Source organism: Thamnophis sirtalis, unplaced genomic scaffold (genome assembly GCF_051295495.1).
Source record: "Thamnophis sirtalis isolate CommonGarterSnake01/CBP01778 unplaced genomic scaffold, rThaSir2_p1.2 scaffold_3, whole genome shotgun sequence".
NCBI lineage: Eukaryota > Metazoa > Chordata > Lepidosauria > Squamata > Natricidae > Thamnophis > Thamnophis sirtalis.
In genome coordinates, this window is record NW_028261383.1 from 168,112,325 (window position 1) to 168,131,358 (window position 19,034).

The 19,034-nt window shown below is 49.2% G+C and overlaps 1 protein-coding gene across 3 annotated transcripts in view; it reads left to right on the forward strand.

Moving 5' to 3' along the window:
* The first annotated feature begins 2,726 nt into the window (after window positions 1-2,726).
* The window catches only part of LOC106544480 (semaphorin-3F), a 37,248-nt gene continuing 20,940 nt past the window's right edge, over window positions 2,727-19,034 (forward strand). Inside the window, exons 1-7 of one of the 3 annotated variants that reach the window (XM_087710838.1) lie at window positions 2,727-2,871; window positions 4,763-4,881; window positions 15,133-15,293; window positions 15,907-15,969; window positions 16,276-16,395; window positions 17,593-17,686; window positions 18,617-18,736. In XM_087710838.1, coding sequence (XP_087566964.1) covers window positions 4,779-4,881; window positions 15,133-15,293; window positions 15,907-15,969; window positions 16,276-16,395; window positions 17,593-17,686; window positions 18,617-18,736 — 661 coding nt within the window. In that variant the 5' untranslated portion in view covers window positions 2,727-2,871; window positions 4,763-4,778. Of the gene's footprint in view, window positions 2,872-4,519; window positions 4,882-15,132; window positions 15,294-15,906; window positions 15,970-16,275; window positions 16,396-17,592; window positions 17,687-18,616; window positions 18,737-19,034 lie in introns of those variants that run through there. The other 2 variants (XM_087710837.1, XM_087710839.1) reach the window with 2 other exon arrangements.

The following is a 19,034-nucleotide window of genomic DNA, read 5'->3' on the forward strand; positions in this document are numbered from 1 at the left end:
GAAGACTTGCACATGGAAATAGAATTACTGTAGCAAAAGAAAACAAAGATAGTCCCAATAGTAACACATGCCTTAGGTGCAATGCAATCCCAAAACAGCTGGAGCACTACTTGAACACCAGCAGCATTGACAAATTCACCATCCCTCAATTGCAAAAGGCAGCTTTACTCGGAACAGCTTACATTCTGTGACAATATCTCTAACACCATCAAACATCCACATCTGCCTATTTCCAGGTTCTTGGGAAGGACAGGACAGGATGACAAAATTGCCAAATCCAGTCTGAACATCTGACTGACTACGCAATGGTGCATAAATAAAACCCTCAGATCAGTCCAGAAGGCTCTTAACCATTGACGTTAGCAGGAAATCAACCTCAGCTGTTATTTTCCAGAAAATGTTAGTTTGGAATGCAATAAATTTCAAATACACTTTTGCAGATAGGTGAATGAAATGAAATGGGTAATTTACTGTCTCACCTTTTGATCTTCCAGAAACCGATGCCCTGGTTAGATGCACTCTGTTCAGCTTCCATGAATCATACTTTCTTCTATTTATCTTTCCTATATCTAATTGTTTCCTTTGTATCTGAGTGTGTCTCTACTGCTATGCTGGCAGTGCTTTCTTTAGCATTACAAATACATTAATCCCTCTGGCCAGGGACTTTAAGGAAGAACCTCACACGCCACTAAATTGAAAGCCTGGGCTTCCCCTGGTATGTATGGAGGATATAATCTCCGTGACCCGTCAAAAGCGCGGAGGACAAAATCGCGCTCGACGAAAGCGCGCATGTGACATCATCACAGCGCGCCGAAAAAAATTAAAAATTGAAATAAAATTAAAATTAAAGCAAGCCGATTCACATAAAGGTAAGGGTTAGGTTTAGGTTTAGGGTTAGGGTTAGGTTAAGGGTTAGGGTTAGGTTGAGAGCGTTAGCGTTAGGTTTAGCGTTAGGTTAAGGGTTAGCGTTAGGTTTAGCGTTACGTTAACGGTTAGGTTTAGGGTTAGATTTAGGGTTAGGTTTAGGGTTAGGTTTAGGGTTAGGTTTAGGGGGGGTTAGGGTAAGGTTTTAGCTTTATTTTTACATTTTTCGATCACAGCGTGATGTTTTCGTCGCGCTGTGATGACGTCAAATGCGCGCTTTCGTCGAGCGCGATTTTGTCCTCCGCGATTTTGTGGTGGAACCATAATCTCAACTTCAGGAAGTAAATTCCAAACCTGAAAACAAAGAAATTTATTTTCTCCTCCTTAAGGGTATAACCTCAAAAGGAGCAGCAGAAGCTTTTGAGCAAATAACTACAGGTTGGAAGTTTCAGATGCAGCTCTGGTCTTGTCTGAACTGAGTTAGGAGAGCATTCCTATGTTTGCAAGCCATTGCTGCTGCATTTGGGGATCCGTGTGGCTGGCCCGCGCTGCTGAGGGAGAGCAAAGCCCGAGGCAGGCAAGGCAGGCTTCGGCCTAGTTTCCTAGCCAGAAACGACTCAAACCGAAGCTCTCTAAATCGCAGCTAAGCGCTGCGGAAGGAAGTCTCTGCTGCGCGCCCTCTAGCGGTGCTCCAGGGTTTTGCATTCCCCGATCTAGTCCTAATTCCTTCCAATCCCGGATACATCCAGAATGCTGGGGTTGCTCCCTGTTTCGTTTCGTTTTTCTCCGAAGCAACGTGTCAGGAAGGACTTTGGAGGCCATTGAGAACAAGACCTAGTTATAAACCCAAGTACCGGGAAGGAAAAGATGGAGGCCCTCCTTGCCCCTAAAAGTCACCAAGCTGCGGCTTCCCAGCATCTGTCAAAGCGCCTTTCCTTGGGATCCACCAGCACCTGATCTCCCCCCCCCACTCCACCCTCGCTTCTCAAGCTCCCTGCCAGGCTCAGCCCTGTTTCTGGCCCCCTCCCCTCCTTGCTGGGGAGAGTCAACGGTGCTGCTAACCGCTTGCAAGAGCCAAGGTGGCGCAGTGGTTAAATGCAGCACTGCAGGCTACTGCTAGATCAGCAGTTCAGCGGTTCAAATCTCACCGGCTCAGGGTTGACTCAGCCTTCCATCCTTCCGAGGTGGGTAAAATGAGGACCCAGATTGTTGGGGGCAATATGCTGACTCTCTGTAAGCCGCCTAGAGAGGGCTGAAAGCCCTATGAAGCGGTATATAAGTCTACTGTTATTGCTATTGCATGCAGCTCCAGTGAGGAAGGGGCCTCCGGGCTTTCCTGGATCGAAAGGTGGTGGTGACAACCAGTTCCTCCTTCCTTGGCCGCTTCCCGCCGCTACGCCTCAGGTGAAAGGCGCCGGCCCAGCTCTATGAGTTGGTTATAGCAGCCCCACAAGCAGCAACGGGGAGAAAAGGCGTGGAAGCGTCCCGTAGATCCCAACCAGATCGCTGCGATCTGGTGGAGCAGGACTGGCTCAATCTCCTCAGCAACGTCCCCCATTCGCCTCCCGGTCCCCGTTTTCCCAGGGTTTCCCCTCCTTAGGTCTGGTGGGAAGAGAGCAGGGCTCTCCATCCCCCCACCACCACCACCTACAGCCCGGCTTCCCTTTAGGAGGAGCCGCCCGCGAATGGGTTAAGCCAGCCCGTCTCGGGGGAGGCAGGGTGTTGCTTATCTGCTCCAGGGAAGCCCGGGGCTGCAAGCCTGACTTGTGGGAAACCCTGCGCCATGGGTCCTTTCGCAGAGGTATAAAATCCGGAGGGCGGTGCGTGTGTGTGTGTGAGAGAGAGAGAGACAGAGGGAGGAGGGAGGGAAGGAGATGGGCAGACAGGTCCCTCCTCAAAGCCGCTTGTCCCGCTGGGTTAGAAATATAAACTTTTCCCCCAGGCACAGAAGAGCTGAACTGGAACTAAACCCGGGGAGTTGCTCTCGGAGCGGAGAGCTACCGCTGGGTAAGGGACCTCTTTGCTCCCGTCCTTCTTAAGCCGTCGGACTTGAGCTCCGGACCCTCGTTCCCTCCGCGGTGATTTTGCTACCTTATTCTGCCTTCCCCACTCCCCCGCCTCCCCCCCCCCCGGTTTTGTAGAGCCGAGGTGGCGCAGTGGTTAAATGCAGCCCTGCAGGCTACTTCAGCTGACTGCAGTTCTGCAGTTCGTCTGTTCAAATCTCACCGGCTCAGGGTTGACTCAGCCTTCCATCCTTCCGAGGTGGGTAAAATGAGGACCCGGATTGTTGTTGGGGGCAATATGCTGACTCTGTAAACCGCTTAGAGAGGGCTGAAAGCCCTAGGAAGCGGTATATAAGTCTAAGTCTAACTGCTATTGCCTCTGGTCGATTTCCCCGGCCGCTTTGTTGAACCCGCCCGCAGTGCCACGGTGGAAGCCGCTTGGGCTTCGCTTTGAACCCGGCTCTCTTCGCGGCGAGCCGGCAAGACCCCCCCCACCGCCAAGCCTGGCGAGACTTCAGGGAAAGCTCTTCTTTCCGGGAGGGGTGCGGGAAAGAAACCTGCCTCCGGGATGGCCGGCAACTTTTGGCGGAGATGCAGCCAGCTGCGGAGCAGAGGCAGGAGAGTCCCGGCTCCCTTGAAGTCTCGCCAGGCATCATCTTAAACCGCCTGGGATGGAACAAGGCGAGCAGAGCCGTCGGGAGTCGCCCCGAAGGCGCGCAGAGCTCGGCTTTGGGCTCTCCTGCCAAAACTGGGGGAAGCGCCCCGAGCGCGAGTTTGGCAAAGGTTTGGAGCGGGGCAGGGGGGCGCGTCTTGCAGCGCCGGAGGAGGATGGAGGGCAATCGACGGGGGGCCAATTGGGAACTCCAGGTCCCAGCCTGCGCTGCTTCCTCCGCTGCACCTGGCTCAGGTATGGGGGAGAGGCAGGTCGCTGCACGTCGTGGACAGGACAGGACGGAGCGCGCAGAAACTCACACATTACGCACGCAGGCACCCGCTTCGGGGCGGGGAGGGGGGGAAGAGGAGGAGGAGGGGGGGAAAAGCGGGGTTGGCAGGCAGATCAAAGCCCCCGGCGGGCCCTGTTGGCACCGTATCCCGGAGCTGCGCTGGTGCAGGATGGACTTGCTTTGCTGGCATTGTCCCCGGGCACCTGTTCTGTGGCATGGGGGAAGATTATAGCCCGGCTGGGGTGCGGGGAGGGATTGCTGCCGTTCCTGCGTCCCTTGTACTGAGAGTGATGGCGTCAGGAGGCCACCGCGAAGCCCAAGCCGGCGTCCAGAATGGCAGCTCGAACCTCGGTGCCCTCTCCAGAATGAAGGGGGCCGTCCCGAGATGAAAGGATCCTCCCCGCTCGGTTTCTCTACCTATATTGGAGCGCCGGCGTGTCGGACCCCGGCAGGGGTCGCTCTTTCCAAGGGAGTGTGTGGGGGGGGGTCTCTTAGCGATGCAGGCGGAGCCCGGTAAGGTAGTCTGCCTTTTTTCCCCTCCCTTTTCTTTTTTTGGGTGGTGGGGTGGTGGTGGAAGAAGAAGAAGAAGAGCCTATCTTGGATCTCCCATTCTCTAGCCCCAACTTCAAAGGACTGTTAGCCTGCAAGAAGGACGCGGGAGGGGGGGGATCTACAGGAGCTGGCCGGGAGAAAGAGAGAGAGAGAGAGATCCTTTGAAGTGCCCATCAGCCGCGGCCGCCACTCGGGTTACAGCTGCTTGGCCCGGGGCCCGGTGGGACGGGCGAGGAAGGGAACTTTGATCTTGGTTACTTCCGCACAGCGCCCTCTAGGCCCGGGCCCGTCCAACGCTTCCCTGCAGCTACGCGGCGCCTCTGGCTCCAACATCCCCCCCAGTCGTTCGAACCCAGGTCCAGCTTGGGCATCATCCTCCCGCTTTCTCTCTTCTTCTAGGATCCCTGACCCCGCCATGGTGCCCTGGGCAACGCTGCTCCTTCTGGGGCTGCTGTTCTGCTGCTGTTTGGGTCACAGCAGCCAGACGGGAGCGCCCCGGGTCTATCTCACCTACAAAGGTAAGAGAGGCTTAAAGTCGTTCAGGTGAGTCCCCGGGTAAGGCTGTGTTTTTTTTTGCCTTCCGGTGGCGTCTCCTCTCCTGGGATGGGCACGTCAGGAGTGGGAGAAGGGAGAAAGCTGCAAGGTGGCACCGTGGTGGGCATGGGTGGGGCATGGCAATCCATTGCAAAACTCTTTGACAGAATAGGCAGCGTTTTTTTCTTGTGGGAAGAGAGTCTGGAGGTATTGAAAAATCGGAAAAGTAGCTCGTATCCCCTTTTCAGACTAATAAAATTCATTCGCTGGGAAAAGTGCAACCTTCTGATTTTTTATTTTTATTTTTTTGTTCTTCTCTTTGTTTCTTAAAGACTTACATGCCTACCATCAGTCACCCAGACTGTTAGCCTAGATAGGGGATTTCATGGCAGCAGATTATCTGAAGAGATAAAAACCGAAAATTAAGAAAATAAGTTAGATGAAAGTAGTCTTTCAAAGAACAATAGTGAATCTGCCATATATAACTATGAGGTTTTATTATCTGAACAAGGAATTATCCTTATATTGGTTGGACTGTGCTTAAAAGGCTCTTCCTAAATTAGATGGGTACATGGTAGAGAGTGCATTTTTCAGGAAGGCTGGATTAAATCTAGGTTTCCTTCCTTCCTTCCTTCCTTCCTTCCTTCCTTCCTTCCTTCCTTCCTTCCTTCCTTCCTTCCTTCCTTCCTATTGAAAATGAGGGAATTGTAACAAGTTCCAAGGTTTTACTTTGAGAAAGGAAAGCAGCAGAAACACGTCTTCTTTAACAACTAAATAACATTGTTAAAGTAAACTATGGTCTTTCTCAAGATGACAACTCCTGGTAATTTTGTCGTGGTTCTCTTGGCAACAGCGTGGAACTGGTTTTCTAGTGCCAATCCTGAGATTTCCTTGTAGTCGCCCATTCAAATGGGGACTAAACATACTTTCTGAGAAGATTGCCTAAGTGATGTTTAATGCTAAAAGGGGTGATTATGAAAACACAATGACACGCCTGGCCAATAATTTTAACTATGCGCTCTGATAGCTTGAGTAAACATTTTGGCTGTCCCAGGAATGGGTTGTTATCATGGGGAAAGGAATTATTCCTGCATCGTATCACTTCTCGGCTTATTGATACTGGTGCCCAAAGTAATCAGCTGTATTTCCAACTTTGATTGGGGAGATCCAGGAAGGCAAGAAAATGTTACTTTAATGCTAAATCAGTCTCAGCCTAACGTAATTCATAGACAGACTATGAGGCTAAAAAGAGATAATCCCCAGGTAAGCTACCAACAACAGCTTAGAGGAAAGTGGTATATCTGCGCTTCTTATCTCTGGAAACAAACTACAGTATAAGTGGATTCTGGTGGGACAGCAAATATTGACTGTCCAGTTAAAATGACTGCTTTGATATAATATTGCTTTGTTTGGGTCAAACCAATAATCTGCTGCTTTTTGCCAAGAATTCCTTCCACCTCCAAACACCTTGGAGATTTACAAGTGCAGAATAATTTCCTTTCTGTGAGTCAGCTGTTACATGGAGGAAATCATGTTGTCAAAGGGGAAGTTTGCAGTTCTTTGTAGCAAGGCAGCAGCTTCAGTTTTCATGTGCTAATCTCTTTTCTTTTCTTTTTCATTTTAATATTATTTATGGCAATGCGTTCCTGTGGTCGCCTTACGTTGGACCTAACGAAAACAGACATAACAGTACAGAGCCTGGTTTCAAACCACTGCTTTTGTCCATGCTGAAGAGCATCAAGTTTTGCATTAGCAAAATGCAAAGCGCATGTAATTTCAAGCTCCCATATTCCCAGGTTTCTGACTTGTACCTTTAAAAAAAAAAAAAGGCTAACTGTAGATTATAGATTTTCTCAGTGGCTTTAAGTTATGGGTTTAAAACACTCGATGGTACTGGTGAGTGCTATATATGCAGAACCACCTTCAAGGGCAGCTTAGCCATGTGGACCCAAAGCAGCCAATCAAAGCAGCTTGTCGAAGTATGACGGACACATCAGTTTGTGGCTGTCAACACAGAGAGTCCCACCCTTGGCTGTTTCTGTATCGCTAATCATTGTCTGGATGGGATTGTGGTTTTTTTTTGCTGCAGAGTGTGATTTTGTACAGGGGGTGTATAAGTTACTGCTGTGTAGGCACATCATACCATCATGTGTGGGTCTGTCTGCCTGCTTCTGCAAGTATTCCCCCCCCCCAAAAAAAATACCCAGTGACCTTGCTGGGTTCCCCTACACTCCCCTCTGTTCTTGGGGATTCCGGGATCTAATTACTTGCCAGCCACTGGGGGAAAGGATTTCCCAGAAGAGCTTAAAATACCCAACATGCCATACAGAGAAGGGACTAGAACATGGATGGATTCCCCTTCCTAAAGCACATTGTGGGGCAGGGGAAGAGAGGGAGCTTGGGCTGGAGAGGAGCTTAATGGCTAGGGGGGTGCATGCCACGTTCCCTGCTATAGATACCCTGCTGCCGTTCTCACTGCAGTGGCTTTGTCGTCCTTTCCTTCAACTATCAAAACGCAGCTCGTGTGTACATGCGAAAGGGAGGGGGGCTGCATAAAGAAACGACAAGAGCCTTGGCCAAAGGACAATTCATTCTTGTGGGCAGCAGCAGCCTTGGCTATAAAAGGCAACGCTCCAGACATCACACTGGTTTCTCTGTACATGCGCGTGTGCCCGACTGGATAGAGAGACACGCACCCACTCTGCGTGCTTGCTTAGGCTCGTGGTGATACATACATACATACATACATGGACCGCAAAGGGTATGCAACAAGTGAAGATGTCAGGGACCTGGGTCTTCCTCCCATGGAACGGGGCAGGTTGTGTGGGCCCGTGACCCGTCAAAAGCGCGGAGGACAAAATCGCGCTTGACGAAAGCGCGCATGTGACGTCATCACAGCACGACGGAAAAAATTAAAAATTGAAATAAAATTAAAATTAAACCAAGCCGATTCACATAAAGGTAAGGGTTAGGTTTAGGGTTAGGGTTAGGTTAAGGGTTAGGTTAGGTTTAGAGCGTTAGCATTAGGTTTAGCGTTAGGTTAAGGGTTAGCGTTAGGTTTAGTGTTACGTTAACGGTTAGGTTTAGGGTTAGATTTAGGGTTAGGTTAAGGGTTAGGTTTAGAGTTAGGTTTAGGGTTAGGTTTGGGGGGGTTAGGGTAAGGTTTTAGCTTTATTTTTACATTTTTCGATCACAGCGCGATGTTTTCGTCGCGCTGTGATGACGTCAAATGCGCGCTTTCATCGAGCGCAATTTTGTCCTCTGCGATTTTGTGGTGGAACCGTGTGGGCCACATTAGGCAGGAGGGTTTCCGGTGAGATGTTCAGCCTGAGTCCTCCTGGGGAGGCAGGTGTCTTCCACGGGAGATTTCCCACCAGAGTCTGTAGCTCAAGTCATGTTGGTTATTCTGGGTTTGGGGCAGGGGTGGGTTTCTCGCCCCGTTCCAACCGGTTCGGTTGGAACAGGGCCGGCGGTGTCCTCGTGCACGCGCGCAGCGCACGCATGCGTACTACCGTCTGTGCGATGCTCCAGCTGCTCCTGGAGGATTGTGCAGGTGCTGTATGCGTCCTGCGCATGCGTGGAAGCGTAGAACTCATCAAAACTGGGTAAGGAACGCGGGCGGGCGGGTGCGCCCTTCGCCATTCCCGGAAGTTACTTACTTCCGGGTTCGCCGACCAACCGGTTCGCGGGGACCGCCGCGAACCGGTTGAAACCCACCCCTGGTTTGGGGGATGGTGCTGGCAAGTACAACAGCAGGGTCCCTGTGTCTATGTCTGCTGTGGCTTAAGCAGGGTCTGCCGCACACGGGCAGCATATTTGGATTAAGTGGGCTCAGTAAGTAGCTGCTCCTGCTCAGACGGGCCCTTTGATTACTACAGCGCGTTAAAGTTTTTGAGAGGACCCTGTAGTTGATGGTTATAAATCAATAGTCTATCTCAGTGGTTCCCAAACTTGGCAACTTTAAGACTTGTGGACTTCAACTCCCAGAATTCTCCAGCTAGCTCTTCTGGCTGGAGAACTCTGGGAGTTGAAGTCCACAAGTCTTAAAGTTGCCAAGTTTGGGAACCACTGGTCTATCTTGTTCCAAGGTCTTCCCCAGAAAATAACTCTGCGTCTTCATGCTAGGAAACTGGCGAAAGACAATGGCAAACAGATGGATGAGTTATGCAGGAGCCAATCTGGGTCAGTTACTGGGAAAAGAGGTTCCGAGCTTTTGGACTCATGCTGGAGCCCATCCGCAGGAAACCTCTCTGTCACAAGCGTGTGTGCTTTGAGTAGAATTTGTGCTATGCGTCGTATTTATGTTGTGTGTGGTTGTGTGTGGCTTTTTACTTGGTCGTGGTGGTATTGATGGCCAGTTGTGGGTTGGTCACTGGGACCAGAAGTTTAGTCTTCTGGCCATCAACACCCCGATCAACAACTCAAAAAGCCACACACAACCAGGCACCGCATAAATACGATGCAGAGAATAGCCCAAAGCACACATTCTGGGCAGGCGTGAAATCGTCGTACCTTCGCTACTGGTTTGGAACTGGGAGCGTGTGACATCTGAGCAGATGGGCGGAGCCTCCCACTCAGTGGTGGGATTCAGCCGGTTCGCACCTATTCGGGAGAACCGGTTGCTAACTTTCTAAGCAGTTCGGAGAACCGATTGTTGGAAGAAATCTCCTTTTGTTTCTTTCCACTTTACAGGGCTAATCCTGTAAGGAAGGCAGGAAGGAAACATTTTGGTGTTGTTTCTAGCCTCATCTTTATTGCCCTGCTTACAGAAACTGCCTCTCCGGTTAACCCTTATGACATTGCAACAGCTAAGGCGAAGTGCCCATAGACCTGAGTGACGTTGAGTTGGCCACACCCACACAGTCACATGATCACCGAGCTATGCCTACCCAGCTGGTCATTAAGGAAGAGAACCGGTTGTTAAATTATTTGAATCCCACCACTGCTCCCACTCCCGCCGCCACCGGTTCATCCGAACCAGAGTGAACCGGCAGAATCCCACCTCTGATTCTGGTGAGAGAGAAGTTCCCAGAGGATGGGCTCTAGCATGAATCTGAAAGCTTGGAAGATTAAACCTCTGGTTCCCGTGTCTGACCCAGACTGGATCCTGCAACATTATCCTGGGACACGTACTATATCTTGCCTTCATTCATGAAAATGAATTATTTTCTCGTTGACCCTCACTCTTGGCAAGAACACTGTCAGTTTTAGCCAGTTTTCTTCTCTCAGCTTTGGCTTTTTTATGTAGGCAGGCTGGCCCTGCCCATATAGAGACTAAGGCCAGTGCTGGTTACAGGGAAGAGAGGGAAGAGATTAGAGGGTTGAGCTGGGGATGGGACCAGTGACGTGCAGTCAGGGGAGGCAGGGGTGGCAGAGCCTCACCACCGTCATCATGAAAAGAAAAAATATTAAAAGGAAAAAGGCTGAGCTAGTTGCTGCCAGAGTCACAGTGGATGACTCTGCTTAGTGTTTAACTGTTTAAAAAAGCCTCTAAAAAAGCACCCTCTACAGGAGGAGGCAGGAGAATGACGTGACTCATCTGGTCTGACTAGGCGTTTTATATCACTCGAGCAGAGTTAAGCAAGGGTTAAAAGCCGAAAAATTCCTGATGTAGATGTGGCACGTGGTTCTCCTGCCTCCTCCTGTAGAGGGCGCTTTTTAAGAGGCTTTTTTAAACAGTTAAGCAGAGAAAAAGAAAGAAGGAAACTTATTTCGCAAAGGAGAAAAACAAATGCTGTCGCTTTAAATTGGAACTGAGCATGCCTGACTGTGGAATTTTGGGAGTTGAAGTCCACAAGTCTAAAAAAATTTGTGTCAGTGCCTCACCAGCCATAAACCTCACCGCACATCACTGGATGGGAGATATAGCTGCCCCGGACTGGCTCCTGAGCGATCTTGCTATCCTTTGGTGCAATGGAAAATGCTACCCATTTCCAGTGTTGGAAGCATCCTCAGCTGCCATTCTGCTCCATTTCTGGGTAATGACATGAGCCAGGGAAATCCATATCAGGTGACCAAATGTCCTGGACAGGCTCTGCCCACCCACCTCCCCTCTGCAATATAAAAGATAATAATCCTGATTTCTTTTACTGGATTATTGTCGGAAGTACCATTAGATGATAACCTACTCTGCTTCCCCTACGGAAAGCTCTAGCTGCAAGAAGGGTGACCCAGGATCAGTGGTGGGTTTCAAAAATCGTTTGAACCTACTCTGTGGGTGTGGCCTCCTTTGTGGGAGTGTCTTGCCGCCCATGTGACCGGATGGGAGTGGCTTGCCGCCCATGTGACCGGATATGAAGATGCCGATGACACTTGTCAGAACCACCTTAAATTACCTCACACACAGCACTGGCCTGCATAAGAATAGGATGTAAACTTGTTTTTTAAAAGGCATCTTTGGTTTGCGTTAAAACAACTTCAACACACGCAATGTTCTGATTGCACCACAAACGCAGTAGTCATCCTTACCTTTCACAGAGGCACTGAGTTTTATAAATATGAGCATGATAGTGTAGAATAATCATATCCAAGGACCAGTGGTGGGTTTCAAAAAATTTTGGAACTTCTTCTGTAGGTGTGGCCTGCTTTCCAGGTCCACTGGTGGAACCTCTTCTCACTGGTTCGGTAGATTTGATGAATTGGTTCTATCGAATAGGTGCAAACTGGTAGGAACCCACCTCTGCCCGGGATATAAAATGCCTCCTTTTTGTACCAGCTACAAAAAGAGTTGGAATAGCTGCGGAATCTCACTTCAGAATGAGTGACGGGACAGCATCTCTCTGATAGAAGAAGGCACCTTTTTAAAAACTTTGGAGGCTAGGTGATTTGGGTGTCTTCTCTACAGAAGAGAGAACATCTAAAGTGTTCCTTCATATCCCATCAATTTCCCACCGGAGCTTTATTTTTTCTCTTCATTTTGCTTGATAGAGAAACTAATCCTGACCAACATACATTACGGTTCACTCTTCAAATAATCCAGAAATACAAGTCACAGTTTCTGTGATTGCAGAAGCAATTCGTTATCTGAGCAGAATTCAACTTGCGTGGGATATTTCATTAGGGTAGTGGTGGAGCTAAGGCTAAAAAAGATACATTATGAAGACCAAAGAGCTTCAGTCATTATGCCAAAGACCCACAACGGGATGACCAATTGCACTTCCCCGACAGACATTTCCCATTTACTGGTTTGGCTGGCCACAGCCTGCTTCACTCTGCCTGTAAGATGACAGATGGCTCTAATGTTTCCTGGTTGCTTGTTGGCTCCTCCAAAAGCCGTCCCTCCTCCTTTCCAAATGCAGGGCCCTATGAGATTGAACAGGGAGGGGTTTGTGGGACCCAAGGACTCAATTTCTGCCAAGGCAGACTCCTACCTAATGGCTCCCTTATCTGCAACAGAATGGACTACTTCAGGGTATGGAAATTCCAGGTGCTTAAAAAAAAAACGGTGAAGGAGTCTCTGTGGATTTTACTCCACTAGTGGTAGATGACTTTAGGGACCATGCTCATCTTCCTTTCCAAGGCCATTGAGCCAGCATTGTCCGAAGACATTTCTGCAGTCCTGTGATCAGCATGACATCATGGAACATTCTTACTGTCCCACCGAAGTGATACCTATTTATCTACTCACCTTGGCATGTTTTCAAACTGCTAGGTGGGCAATAGGTGGGACAAGTGATGGGAGCTCACCCCGTAGCATGGAGCTCAGGTCTCAAACCTGGGCTGCTGGCTTTCCAGCCGACACGCCCAGCATATTAACCGTTAAGCCGCCGTCCCACCAATTCCTAATGGCATCCACGATAATCTTGTGAACGGATTGCTTTCCTTATACCATCAGTGATTTCCACCCGCACAATCCTGATGGTACAGCAATTGCACCTGAATTATTCATTTGTCCCAGAGAAGTCCATTAGGGGAGTGAGACCATCTACATCTGACCCAGTGGTGGGTTTCAAAAATTGTTCGAACCTACTCTGTGGGTGTGGCCTCCTTTGTGGGAGTGGCTTGCCACCCATGTGACTGGATGGGAGTGGCTTGCCGCCCATATGACTGGATATGAAGTTGCCGACAACACTTGTCAGAACCACCTTAAATTACCTCACACACAGCACTGGCATGCATAAGAATATGATGTAAACTTGTTTTTTAAAAGGCATCTTTGGTTTGCGTTAAAACAACTTCAACACACGCAATGTTCTGATTGCACCACAAACGCAGTAGTCATCCTTACCTTTCACAGAGGCACTGAGTTTTATAAATATGAGCATGATAGTGTAGAATAATCATATCCAAGGACCAGTGGTGGGTTTCAAAAAATGTTGGAACCTCTTCGGTAGGTGTGGCCTGCTTTCCGGGTCCACTGGTGGAACCTCTTCTAACCGGTTCGGTAGATTTGACGAACCGGTTCTACCGAATAGGTGCGAACTGGTAGAAACCCACCTCTGATCTGACCTCCAGTAAACCTCTATCCCCATTATCGGCATTCCGTTGGTGATGAATGGATGCAGGAGGAAGAAGATGCTTTGGGAAGATGCTTTCAAGAGATTCTGCTTTGAAGGACTTAGTTTGTTCTCCATCACAGTCAAGGATACCTGATAAGCTAACTTTGCTAGGTTGACTTAGAAGAGATTCATGCCAATGCTATATACCTCCGGTGTTATATAATGGTCATTGTATATCAAAACTGGGTAGTATGCATGATACAGCCTGCCCCTGGGCATATGGCCATTATTTTTTGGGGCAAGCATGATAGTCTCCCGTCTGTCGTGTGTTAATGCCTGGGGAATTCCATCAGATTTCCAGAATTCCTTCCAAGCTTCCAGAGAAGAGATGGGAGATGTCAGCTGAACTGGACAAAGAGAGGAGAGATTGGTCAGAATCCCGCAACGTTACCCTCGGCTTGGTTCTTTCTTTAATTTGATTTTAATTCCTCCTCTCCCCAGAGTCATCTGTCCCCTGCATCTGTTCCTCTTTGGCCTCCTGGAAATCTGCTTTTCTTCCTGGATTTAACCCACTTGCCTAGAAGGATTAGGGACCAATTCGGTCCCTGATCTCTGCATTCTTGCCTAGACTTTTGACTACAGAGCATAACTGGGGCCTGGCTGGTGTCCTCTGGCCTTGTCCCCAAGGTCACCACACAGGTGGGAAGTCCACCACATTGCTCTCTGATCTGTGCCCATGGAATGTGGCTGGGGGATTGCTGGGGGATTTATACTCTTTGCTGTACCAGCCGCTGAGCAGCTCCCCCCCCCCACCCCGCCTTTGCCACTTCAAGGGACCAAAATACCCCTTGAGCTCAGCCCAAGCCAAGCCAGCCTACCCCACCCATCACATGGGTCAACATGATCCAGTTGCTGCCCTTTCTGTGTGCGAGGGGAGGGGGGGGAAGGCTAAGAAAAAAAGGCAGATTAGGATTCTGGGTGCTTGTGCTTTGTAGGGTCAGGTGGGCTAGGTTAAATTCATCACAGAGGACTGTCCTCTTCCAGAAGGATGGCCAGGGGACAGATATCTGTAAGAAAGTAGACTTTTGGGGGGACCCTGCTCCGATGAAACGAGCTGTAGGTGGGAAGAGTAAGGAGAAGTGAAGACCCTGGAGTTGCCCATCAATGTTGAATCTTCCGGCAGCAAATTGAATGAGCTGTTAAGTTGCAGTTTCCCCCTGTGACCCGACAAAAGCGCGAACGTCATAAGCGTGCCGACAAAACCGCGGCGCTAAAACCGCGATGTCAAAAGCGCGTCGACAACAGCGCGCCGACAACAGCACGCTGACAGAAGCACGATTTAACTTAAGGTAAGGTTTAGGGTTAGGGTTAGGGTTATGGTTAGGGTTAGGGTTAGGGTTAGGGTTAGGGTTAGGGTTAGGGTTAGGGTTACGTTACAGTGCGCTTCTGTCGGCGCGCTGTTGTCGGCGCACTTCAGGGCTCATTCGTCGCTCCTTCGTCGCGCGGTTTTGTCGGCGCGCTGTTGTCGACGCGGTTTACTCAGGCGCGCTTATGCCCTTCGCGCATTTGCGGTGGAACCGTTTCCCCCACCTTAGCAAGATAACCAAAGTTCGCTTTACATAAAGATTCCTAAAAATGCATTTAGGCAAGCTTGACCTGTCCTTTTGTCCGTGCGTAAATGGTGCGCTACTCCTGGGCATATTGCTATTACTAGGATAAGTAGTATCCTAGCAGTTACCCCCCCATAAGTAGGAGACTGTGAGACTGGTTGTTGACGCTGAGGCTTTCCTTCCACAGAGTTGTTAGAGACCCGCACGGCTCGTCCTTTCAGCTTCAACTTCAACACAAGTGATTATCGCATCTTGTTGGTGGACCAAGACCAGGGACGTCTCTACCTGGGGGCACGAGATTTTCTGGTGGCCTTGGATCTTCACAACATCAACAAGGAGCCACTCATTGTAAGTCCCCCCCCCCCAAAAAATAATAATCCTCTGGATCAATTCAGCATGCCAATCGTGTGACCACTGATGATGTTACTTAGTGTGGTAATAAAACGTCTGCAAGAAAACAGCCAAGTTCAGAGGGCTACGAAGGGCCTCCAACGTTCATCATGCCCAACATTTTTCTGCAGTGGTTACTAACTGCCTTGGGCTGGGATAACACAGAATAAAGGAGACAGTGGGATAGATACACATATACCTTGCAAGATGGGTAGGATTCATTGGGTTGCAGCTCAAATTCTAGCAGTTAGACTTATATACCGCTTCATAGGGCTTTCAGCCCCCTCTAAGCGGTTTACAGAGTCAGCATATCGCCCCCACAGTCTGGGTCCTCATTTCACCCACCTCGGAAGGATGGAAGGCTGAGTCAACCTCGAGCCGGTGAGATTAGAACCGCTGAACTGCAGATAGCAGTCAGCTGAAGTGGCCTGCAGTACTGCACTCTAACCACTGCGCCACCTCGGATCTTAATTAAAGAAAGGCCAACTGCAAAAGGGTTGGAGAAGCAAGAAATTCAAAAGGAGTGGCATCTGAAGATGATCCTTCTCTCTCTCTCTCTCTCTTTCTTCAGATCCATTGGCCAGCATTACCATACCAGGAGAATGAATGTCGCTTGGCAGGGAAAGGGCAGAGAGTAAGTGGCAATTTTCGGCTCCTTCACTGTTACCCTGTACATAGTGTGTTTATTGGCTTGGCTTCACTGCATTTGCAAACTGGAAACATGCTTGGTTTTTGAGTGTCCAAAAGCTATCTGATTTCTTGCATCTCTGGAAGGAACATCATTACTTTTGATGTTGTCTCAGTTGCTAGTTTGTTGATTCTACCCAGTCCAGGATCCTTAATCTATGTATTCTTGGGAAGATGGAGACTGTATTTACTCCTGCCTGGCAACTCCTAATGTCTCCCAGCTCACGTTTTACTTCTTCATGTCCTGCTGTAGGGTGAATGTTTCAACTACATACGGCTTATGGAACCTTTGAACCGCACTCACCTCTACGCCTGCGGAACGGGGGCTTATCACCCAGTCTGCATCCTTATCAATCGTGGCTGGCGCTCGGAAGTAAGAAAACTGACCCACGACCCGCAGTCTTCCCGCTGGGAAAGAACCGCAGTGTGTCTTAGCGATAGAAGGCATCTCTTTCTCTATTCTCAATCGGTGGCATCTTTCGGGGATCTTTGAGAAAGATAATCAGAGCAGAAAGTAGCAATTAACTCAGCTGGTTAGTGGTCTGCCTTGATTTGAGGTCACTTCTATGGGTTCACCGACAAAAGGGCGAACGACAAAACCGCGGCAGACTAAACCGCGGTGACAAAACCACGTGTTCTAAAGTGCTCCGACGAATGAGCGCTGAATCGCGCCGACAACAGCGCGGCGAGAGAAGCGCGCTGTAAAACTAAACCTAAACCTAACCCTAAACCTAGCCCTAAACGTAACGCTAACCCTAACCCTAAACATAACGCTAACCCTAACCCTAACCCTAAACCTAAACCTAACCCTAAACATAACCCTAAACATAACCCTAAACATAACCCTGAACCTAACCCTAAACCTAACCCTAAACCTAAACCTAACCCTAACCCTAAACCTAAACCTAACCCTAAACCTAACCCTAAACCTAACCCTAAACCTAACCCTAACCCTAAACCTAACCCTAACCCTAACCCTAACCCTAAACCTAAACCTAAACCTAAACATAAACATGAACCTAACCCTAAACCTAACCCTAAACCTAAACCTAACCCTAACCCTAACCCTAAACCTAACCCTAAACCTAACCCTAAACCTAAACCTAAACCTAACCCTAACCCTAACCCTAACCCTAACCCTAAACCTAACCCTAACCCTAACCCTAACCCTAAACCTAACCCTAACCCTAACCCTAAACCTAAACCTAAACCTAAACCTAAACCTAAACCTAACCCTAAACCTAAACCTAAACCTAAACCTAACCCTTACCTTAAGTTAAATCAGCTTTCTGTCTTCGCGCTGTTGTAAAGCGCCCTTCTGTCTCCGCGCTGTTGTCGGCGCATTGATGACATCACGGTTTAGTCGGGCGCGGTTTTGTCGTTCGCCCTTTTGTCGGGTCTCGCTTCTATGAAGGGACAGTCGAGAAAAGAGAGCAGGGTGAAGGCAGAATTTGGAAGCAGGGACTGGAACCCCTCCCCTGAAAGTGAGCTCATTTCTAAGTGACTTGAGATCGAAGTAAGTTTTCACGATGATGGCCCTGTTGTCTTTCCCCCGTTTGCCCCTCCGCAGGAATACCTCTTCCGCATAGTGCCTCATTCACTGGAACCAGGCAAAGGAAAATGTCCTTATGACCCCCGGCAGTCCAGCATGGCTGTGCTTATCAGTAAGTAGCTTGGAGTGAGTTGAGTTGGATGAAGCATTGCTAAGATATAAAGCGCAACTATGCTGTTGCACAGGCACCCTTCTGGTCAGTACCCATGCGGGGACTGTATTATAGCTGTCGAACCCAAGCTGCCTCTTCCTGGGTGGCATGACTGCCCTCCACAGCTGTCACACGATCCCACGGGGGGCAAAAATGTGATCGGTTTAAGCAGTTGCTGACATGTACTTTGTGTGTGTGTGTGTGTCCGTGTCCGCGTGCTCCTTGAATTGCAGGTTTCCTTTGAATTCGAATTGCTACACAACCTTGCTATCTATAGCTCCTATCTGATCTTGGTGGCTTTTCGGTTTGTTATCAAAGGGGCTGCAGGAAGTAAACAGCTGACTGGAGGGGAACAAAGTATACTTGGGAAGGGTCTTTGCGGGAGCAGCTTTCGTTAATTGCACAGAAATGCTTGGGATGGCTGAGGTCTCATGTTCATCCCTGGCATTTCATTTAAAAGGATTGGAGGGAGCAGAGCTGAGAAGCACCATTGTCTGACCCCCTGGCAAGATCGTGGTCTGTAGGCATCAGCAATAGGAGCATCCATCAGAGGCCCTCCTTAACGCCCCCACGCCTGGGATGATGACCCAGCCGAAATGCACCAATACCTTCTGATGTCACGATATCGGATACGAGTACATAAATCGTGGCCTTTGCGCAAATTGCATCCTCACGCCCAAGTGCACTCTTATCATTTCCCTACCCCACCCTCAAGGATATCCATACTGTTGAGTAGATTTCATTGACAGAGCCTAAGGCATCATCTCTCTGTGGTTTGAAAGTTCTCAAGACTCCAGAGCTTCCAGAGTTCCCGTGGTTAGGCCTGCACATGGGTTACACCCGGTGATGTTCCGTTGTTCCTCTTCTTCTTTCTGATCCACCCCCCTCCAGATAACACGCTGTATGCTGGAGTTCACGTGGATTTCATGGGCACCGATGCTGCCTTGTTCCGGACCATGGGACCCCGCCCAGCTGTACGCACAGAGCAGCATGATTCCCGATGGCTGTACGGTAGGAGGCCAAATGTGAAGTTTCCGCTGTTCGCCCATGAGGCCAATGTTGAGAAAAGACAGGAGACAAATTTTCTCGGGATGGAGCGACCCAGATGAGAACCTGAGAGCCCCTTTTATTGAGACAGGACAAAGGCAGGAGGAGCAATAGCATGTGATAAAAAACAGCCTGTAAAAGTACAATTTCTAATCTACTGCTTCAGGAAAGTTCTCTCTATATATGGTCAAATCCTGGGCGTCATTGGTAGGGCATATCTCAGGATGTTATGTTATGCATTATCAGGATGTTATGGTGTTCT